At 29.0% G+C, this 9,419-nt stretch overlaps 1 protein-coding gene across 1 annotated transcript; it reads left to right on the forward strand.

The window, feature by feature from the left end:
- The first annotated feature begins 8,158 nt into the window (after positions 1–8,158).
- Positions 8,159–9,413, forward strand: LOC119672354 (peroxisomal membrane protein PEX16-like). The gene is made up of 2 exons (XM_038083377.1): positions 8,159–8,377; positions 8,437–9,413. Exons 1-2 carry the CDS (start codon positions 8,266–8,268, stop codon positions 9,378–9,380), a joined length of 1,056 nt encoding a protein of 351 aa, XP_037939305.1. The 5' UTR covers positions 8,159–8,265; the 3' UTR covers positions 9,381–9,413.
- The last annotated feature ends 6 nt before the right edge of the window (positions 9,414–9,419 follow it).

Here is a 9,419-nt window from a genome sequence, read left to right on the forward strand (position 1 = left end):
CAAAATTTATAAATCTTGGATTATCAAATCCTTCAAACTGAAATTGTTTCATGTCTGAATTATCTGAGAAAACTAAAGATAAATAACTTTCTTTTGAATTCATTCATCAACAAATTGTTTTTATACTGCACTTTGTGATTGTCTATAAATGAGACTAGTTCTTTTATATAAATTTAACAAACTGAAAACTTTAGCTGAAAGAAATTTTAAATAGCCAAAAAAACTGCTGCTTCAACTTAAATGTTTTAGTTTTCGAAATGAATCTTAGAAGATAGTGTTAGGTCACGAAACATCATAGTCTCATAATCTTCATCTTCTTTTCTCACAATTTCTGGACAACAACAGACGTGTATGTATATACACGAGACATGAATGACGTGCTAAATCTATGAAGATAACTATGGAGTCCATGTGGTGCCCTGTGATGATTCCGACCTGTACCTTAAAGTAATTTTTTTTAATTGAAAAATTATAAGTTTTCTTTTTTAAAATGATTTTCGTTATCTTAGAAATTTCTATTCCAGATTACGTTTTTTTATGGACAGAGCCCACTAAGTTTTCTATCTAGCGAAGGAATTCTGCAGAGCTAACGCCGAGAATGTGATACTGGACCTAATTTTCATATTTGTTAACCTTCGTCATATGTTCACTAAAACCTCACATTGAACTTTGATGGGTTAACAAGTGCAGTTTGACTGTTACTGTAGATGCCGATGAATCATTCGTGTTATTTCTTCTCGAAAATGGAGTCAAGCAAGCTGTCTAAAATAAAGTATAAATTTGTGCTAAAAAGAGTTTCGTCATATTTCCAGTGGAAAAAGATCTAGTATCAATCTAATATCAAATCTAGTATCAGTGGTAGTTTTAAATTCGACAATAATAACACGATACTCGTAATGAAGACATCAATTCTAGTACCAGTGGTGGTTTTAAGTTAGACAATATTAATATACGTGGGATATTCGTAATGAAGACTCCAATGTTAAATTAATGGACCCTTTTATTTAACATTAAACCAAGTGTATTGAGTACACTGACGTTTCTTTTTTTCATTCTTCAATAAACTTTTTGTGCAATTATATAAGACTTGAACTTCAGCTAAAATGAAGAAATCTTAACATATCAATCAAATTGGTTGTCTAAAATTTTTCTAACAATATTAGCGCTACATGAAACTAATAAGGAACAAAATTAAAATTTTGATTTGTTAAACTATATATAAAGTTGTTATAAATATACTAATAAGTTGAGATGTTTTGGAAAGCTTTAGAATTTAGATTACAGTCAGCATATGTCAAAAAAATTCGATAGCGGTACACATTTGTTTGATAAGACTAAAAAAAGAAATCAAATAGAATTTCACCTATATTAGAAGGTTCTCGCAAGACTGTTTGATTGATATTAGTTAATATTAATTAACCCTTTAGAGCAGGTAAAACTTATTAAAAACACCATGTGTTCTTGTTGCTATAGCCTATGGAGATCTATGTAGCAGATAACATGAAAGGAATTAGATAGATGAATACATGGGTAAGGATCTTGTTGGATATAATTGTTTTTGGGAGTAGTAAACGGTACTTGGTCGTCGTAAGTGACGAGTGGCTCCATTTTAATTGGTTTAATGTTAATGCTTTTTTAAATTGACGTAAAATAGAATTTGCAAATTAGGTAATAAATTATGAAATTTCAAATACATGAAGTGTTACTATAGATAAAAGTTTTTCGAATTAGAAAAAGAACTAAATAAACTCAACATTATCAGTTATGAGTTCATACTAACGCTTTTTACTTAAATAATTTATATTTCAATAAGCTCAAAATTACAATTAGCTTTTAGAACTCAGATAAAGATTAACTATTGGGTGCTCTGTAAGCACATCAGAAACACTTCCAGTCAATATAAGAAAAAGTATTTAAAGAAATATATTTGTTAATATACACCAATCAATAATGAAAGGAACAAAATCAGAGTACGCAACACCATAGATAATACCTATCTTTTATGATGGTTACAAAGTTCTAAAGTTCACATACTGTAAATAGCTTATTTATTAAATCACGTTTAAATGAGTAACTGATCTATATTTTTAATAATAGAATATATAATTACTTAATAACGGTATAATAATATTAATAGAATGTATATTTGATATATGCATATATAATTGATTGTAAATTCAATTAAAATATAAAACTCAAATCGAAAGACATAACAAATTTATTGGGAATTTTATTATATAAAATTATTCATTAAATTTAAAATATTCAGTTTAGATAATAAACCTATTACTTAAATATTTTAAACTAAAGCGTAATTTTATTAAAATAAAATTATTTTAATAAATATTACAATAATATTAAGCTAAAAATTAAATTTTTTTATATACGTTCCGTGGACTTAAGAATTTACTTTTTATTTGGACAATAGTTGCGAGGGCATTTCTAGTTCTATTTTTCTGCATCCGTACATGTTATACAATTTTATTGCCAACTATACAATTATTTATAATAATAGAATTCAAGGCATACACTAACAGAAATCAACACCAGCCCACACACACATTATAATCTAATTGTTCGGTGTGAAGAGGTTAGTAACCTGAGGCTGCCAAAAATATCGCGTGATATACACGGCAATCATCAGTAGTAGCCTCGACTGATAAGATAAAGAAAAAAAAATTATTTATTACAATAAAATGACATTCGATTTAAAAATGTAATGAGATTTCCGTGCTTCTTTAATTGGTTAATGAGGAAAGATAGCAAATAGTTTACATCGAGTATGGAATCTAGACGCAACGCACGTGTCTAAATTTGGCGCTTTTTTTACGTTATGCAATTTGGAAATAAAAATCTAACAGGTTTTCTAAGACAAATGTTTTTCGGTCCAAAACAACTAATACGATAACTACATATATAATAATATATGCATTATATGGAATAATTACTCGGATATCTACCTTATGGAAGTCTTCATGATAAATGTTTAATAAGGTATTACAATGATAGTATTTTTAGCTGATAGATACTACTCCATTTTAATCACTAATTTTGTTTTTGAAAAAATATAAATGATATGCATTTTGTGATGGCTTTGTAAAGATTATAATTTTGTGACGTACTTCTGAAAAATAAATTATTTCTGTATAAATTCTGTATTGCAATGTAAACAAGGAATGAATATAAAACGTTGTGACTATTAAAAAGATAAGAATAAATCCAACAAATGGAAAAGACAGCAAAAACATTGATTTAAATAATTTTGATTAAATATTAATATTTTCCTGGCTAGAGTAACGCGTATTCCCAAGAATTAATCATCAGTGGTCTTAGGAAATATTCGAATTTCTTAATTAGTTCTAATTTGATAGGCACGAGTTTTAAGCCTGGCACTTGCAGTCCAAACAAATTATATATGAACTTTAACTAATTAAGAAATTCGAATATTTCCTAAGACCACTGATGATAAGTACTCGGCAATGCTCGAAACAGCGTTGTATGGTCAGCCAAATTTCAATAAAATAAATAAATGGTATTTCTACCATTTAATAAGACCTTTACTTCTTATTCGGACACAAGTGCTTTATAAAAAAAAGATGGCTCGTTTTTAAAAATCGGACATACTCCACTAATATGACATATATTTTCTATTTCAGGACGATTACACAAAGAACAATCACGTTCAGATATACATATAACGATTAATATAATAATAGGTTAATCTGAAGCTTGTACAATTTTAAATGTTAATAACAATGAAACAATGAAAAATAACAATGAAAAAATCACATATTGTATATAACAAATTTAACATATTTAAATAATCTGCACAAGTACAACTGTTTCTTCTTAATTAAATTAATTTTTTCAAATTTGTTATTTTATTTCAATTTCTCAAGACAATACTAGTTTGAATACAGAGCGAATCAATATAGTTGTTGTTGTAACCCGCTGGGACCCATAAGATAACATAAAAGGATATACGAGACTATTACACGGGTGGGGAAGTGGATGCGTAGTGGTTAGGCGTAGGGTAATGGTGATAAGGGGATAAGGTTGATTGAATTTAAATTGAACTTTAACCCGGGCCCAGACGGAGAAACCTGGCCACTTCAATGGTGTGGAATAGTCGAAAGGTCGATTGGACGAAGTTAGTTAGGTTCAATCAATTTAGTCACGTTATATCAGAGATCAAAGAGCTCAAGATTCAACTAGGATTATTGCGCAATTAATGATTATGATATCGACGATTACTAGTATTCACTTAGGCCTATTAGCCCATTGTGTTATTAATATATAATTAATGTGGAATTATAATTATATCTTTCAACACTTAAGTATCGTTTGTGTAACAGATTTAAAACGGAATTTCCTGCAGTTGCATTATTGAAATTATTATTTTAAAGTTTAATATAACAAACCATGAGTTTTTAAAATAGAAAACTGTAAAAAAATACTTGTTAATGACATTCACGATATTTGCTAGCTATATAACACAACTGCAGATGACAGTTCTATGGTCCACGACACAAAAAAAAAAATTTGCTTAAGTTAGCAAAAAGGAGAAAAAATAATATAACTGCTAGATTTGCTAAATAATGATGAATAAACTAATGCAAAGAATACAAATAATACAGAAATCAAAGAGAACAGTAGGTACTTCAGTTCAGAGATTGATTACAAGGAAATGATATGTATTAAATGGGGAATTGTTCTGCAAACAATTTTTTGCAAGGTAAGAAATAAATTAATTCTGTACGTCCATAATTCCCGAAGCCATTTGAGTAGAAACAACATATTAAGGATTAAATAATATTAAATGAATACTGGTTCTTGCTTGATGGTGTCTTAAGCAATATAGATTTTAAGGTATTTTTTTTTTGATTTTAAGATATCATTTTTATGATTTTTACTGGAACTAAATTAACAATACATATCCTTTATGCTTTTTTTGTTTCTTGATTCTAGTAAATATCTCTTGGATTTGTCATTTTGATTGCAAATCGGTACTTTCTTTGTGTTTAAAAGTTAGAGAACATGTCTTACATATTAAAACCATTCTTGTAACTGATAATTTGTTGAAATTAACTAAATTCTTTCACTTTTTTGATTGAAGTAATAAATGACGTGATGTAAGGTCGTATCTCAAAGAACCTCTTGACCGACAGATAAAATTGCTGCTGATTTCGTTCTGTTAAATTGATTTAAGTTAATTTGAAGCAATTTTATAAAACACGTGGTGTAAAGAGGGTAATTTTGAAATAAAAAAGTTAATTGTAATAAAAAAATATTAAATTAAATAAAAAAGAAAAAAACAACAGAAATATATTATAACATGGACTTTGGTGGCTTATCCATAAATTAATGGCCCACACGTTATGTACACGACACTACACTTTTTTGATTCTTTTAATTTCAGTTTCCTAATGGTTCCACACTTACGTATCCATTTTAGAAACTCCTTGAAAATGTTGATTGGCATGCCAATTATTTTAGAATTGTTATGCTTTTATATAAGATTTGAATACAGTGAAAAAATTGTCCATTTAGTCCATAAGAATATTATTATAAAAACTTATTTATTTTTAATTAACTATAATTTAGTGGAACGATTTGTAAAAATCGCGTATCAGAAACTAACACAATATTTGTCCGAAAGTGCTTCTGCAAACCAAAAAAAAAAGATGTTATGTGGCGCCTCCATAATACAGATTATCAAAATATGGGTATGAATGGCCATGCGCATTGCTCGAGCCCAATGCAGTTTTGTATTTTGTTTTGATTATACTTGTGTGGAACGGCAATCAAAGCGGATAGATAAAAACGTAAGACATGGCATGGATAGCATGTCATGATAGTGAGTTGTTTGCATCAGACAAACATTTTTACATATTTACACGATTTTGTATATACCCAAAGGAACCTCAAGAATATGTCTAAAAAATTAAGTTCATTTATGTTACTTATATCATAAACCTAACAGTGAATTATATCTTTAAGAAATGAAGCTCGGCGAATTTGTTGAGACTAAAAAAATCAATATCTATACCTTAAACTAGAGTCTATTTACCTTATAAAGGCGAAATACATGACAGCTAAAATTGAAACGGCTAATAATGTAATCGTATGTGGCTTGTAGAAGAAATCTAATGATATATCATCTACAGGACGTTCGTTTACGATAATAAAAGTTTCTGCCATTTTATCTAAGCTCATGTTTTTTGTCTGGGAGCGCGATTTGGTGGGAGTGGTTGGCGCACTTGCCGCACCAGATTTTATGTTTGTGGTTACACCCACATTTACACTTCTTTCATTATTCGGCGAATCTTCTTGTAAATCGCGATTACTTAAACGTTTTTTCATTTTAATAGAAAAGAATTATTAATTAAAATTATAACCGCAACACGTTGGACGTAAGTAACAGTATCAACACAGCATGGACAGTGGAGTTGCGCAACACCACTTTTATTAAACAACTACTTTCGGAAAAGTTGTAAATATTTGTATGAAGAACCTTTGTTCTGTATTAATTTCTTTTTATTGAATTTAACAATTTCTTAACTATATTTCACTATTAATTTTCGTATTTAAAGTCTTCGCACGCACTCTCGCAAATCAATTCAACCTGCCACTTTAACGATTGCCGGGTAAGTGAAAGTGAGCTGCTGTTTTTGACAAACAATAACCAGTGTTGCAATTTATGCTAAATTAGTACTAAAAAATTGTTCTAAAAAATCAATGTTGTCATATGCTATGTTCACACAAGCCTTAAATTATATTTCCAATAAGTTTTATACCACATTCTCACTGCAACTAAATCAAGTTATATTAATCAAATTAAAATTTGGTCGTTCCAATTGGCATAAGTTGATTTATTCATGTGAAATAGCTTTTATGGCCGTGTGTGAGTTGAAGTAAATTGAGGTTAAGTAAATTGATATATCCTAGGAATTTTTTGCACTGCACTTATGTAGATATTTATTTATTGCACTTAACTATTATTTTTAAATTTATTTACTTTTTAAATTTATTTATTTATTTATTAAACATCTCATAAAATTTTTAAATTGATAACACCTAATGCACTTAATTTTTATCTAATTTACAGTACTCCATATTCCGATAAATATCAACATTCGCTGCTATACAGACATAATTTACTATTTCCCTCAATTTATCATCAATTTACTCGAACTCGCACACGGCCTATGTGTCAGAAAGTTCTGTGGAAGTTTTAGAAGAGCTTTTGTTTACATATTTACATTTCAATTGTTGACAGATGTTTTTAGCTTTGAATTGTTAGTAGAAATTAATTAAATTTCAATTATCATGGAAAGCGAAGAAAATGCAAACAATATAAGAAGAGCAATAGGAACATATAAAAAACGCTTTCTTTAACTTTATTAAGAAGACAAAAACATTTCTGGATTTTTATTAGTATGAGTGGTGAATATTATATTATAAAATGTAAAATTGAAAAAAGTTGCTATTTTGAACAAGATCAATTATTTTCTTTTATTCATCCTTTATTGTTAAGTATTAATTTGAAAAAAAGTAATTTTAATTCTGTCATTTCTGGACTTTTTTTGATGAATTTAAGAAATTAAAATTTTGATATAACAATGTAGTGCTTTTGCTTGTATTACAAGTTTTTATTCATTATATATTCCTATATATTTACTAGTAAGGCCGCGTGCGAGTTCGAGTAAATTGAGGGAAATAGTAAATTATTTCGGTATGCTGGCGAATGTTCGTATTTATCAGAATATCGAGTAGGGTAAATTAGATAAAAATTAGGTAAATTAGATACTACCATTGTGAAAATTTTAAAAGATGCTTAACAAATAAACAAATAAATTTAAAAACTTTTAACCAAAAATAATAAATAAGTGCAAACAATAAATAAATAAATATTTACATAAGTGCAGTGCAAAAAATGCAAAAATGCAAAAAATTTCTAGGAAATTTTAATTAACTTTACTTCAATTTACTCCAACTCGCACACGGCCTAATTTAAATAAAAACATCAATTTGCAATAAACGCTAATTTATGATTGCGTATAATGAAGTATAAACATGTTTAATGGAATTAAATTTCTGTTAGTAACAATGTTAACAGTTTTTTGTGCTTTTCCAACACTGTTAGCAATTTACCAGCAGTGATTTTTATTCCGATGTAGATTATTAAGGCCTTAGTGCATAATTTGATAAGATTATTATAAGAAATATATATATCCATAGAATTAGAATAAGAAATTGAGTATAATGAATAGTTTAAAAAATCTTATACTATCCTACGAAAAGTGGGTTGCGTCTAATCCCGACATAGTATGCGATTTGGAAACAACGTCGAAATGGGTGTCGTATTTTATTGCAGGTAAAAAATTATTAAGCAAATAATATTATTGAACATCTACGATTTTTTCTATATCGTAGGTCGCATTTCGGATTCGAATGTTGTGTCCGAGTTAATATACACTCTATCCAATATGTTAGTACTTTACAATGATCGCATTATTGCTCAGTCGCAGCCTCATGTCGAGCAAAACTCACCGAAAAGTAATAGCACTTGCTATCGGTTAAAGGTCATATTAACCACGTTAGAATATAGTGAAGTGTTTATTGAAATATCTGCGAAACGTATTTTTGGAAACAGGGGTAAATGGATATTTATTGCTTTAATTCAATTCGTAAAAGCTGCTGGACGTTTTTTTATACTGAAACATTCCACTGACAAAATAATAAGATCACCAGCGTTACCAAGTTTGAATAGACGTGTTATGAAAAAACAACAACAGCAGCTTAGAAGTAATGGCATAGCAAATGCGAATGGTAGTAAAAACCTTGTAGAGGAACATAGCATCACATTACAACTTAAGCGATCTGGACGCGTTATACGCAAAGTTGAAGGAGCTCCACCTTTGCAGTATAGAAGCTTAAGTGTGTTAAAAGAAGAAAAAGCACTGAATGAATGCCGCACAATTGATTTTAATACAGATAAATCGCAAGCGCTATTAAAAGCGGAGTATTTATATATAGCAAAACCACTAATACATCTAGCTGCTATCGGTGTGTTTGGTGAAAAGCGATGGAAGCAATACACAGTTTCATTATTATTAGACTTATTGAGTATACGACTCTATTATAAAAATCGTGAATTGATGAACAAGGAACAGAAACTGGAATTATCACGTAGAAGCGTTAACCTATTGTTATATCTTGCACGTTCACCCTTCTATGAACGATACACACAAAGGCGAATTGAACGTGTGCTAGATTTCGTAGCCAATAATATACCATTGGTGAGAATGATTGCGTCTCCTCTGAAGGAATATATCCCTCACTGGCAAGATACATACTTTTACCTGTGGTCAACGTAAATTATTATTATTACTCCTTATTTTTGATAATTATTTGCA

Source organism: Teleopsis dalmanni, chromosome 1 (assembly GCF_002237135.1).
Source record: "Teleopsis dalmanni isolate 2A chromosome 1, ASM223713v2, whole genome shotgun sequence".
Taxonomy (NCBI): Eukaryota; Metazoa; Arthropoda; class Insecta; order Diptera; family Diopsidae; genus Teleopsis; species Teleopsis dalmanni.

Excerpts from the sequence above, each read along its gene's own strand:
- LOC119672354 (XM_038083377.1), top strand. The coding sequence starts at position 8,266 with ATGAATAGTTTAAAAAATCTTATACTATCCTACGAAAAGTGGGTTGCG. Across the intron at positions 8,378-8,436 it reads GGTGTCGTATTTTATTGCAG|GTCGCATTTCGGATTCGAAT; the intron begins GTAAAAAATTAT and ends TCTATATCGTAG.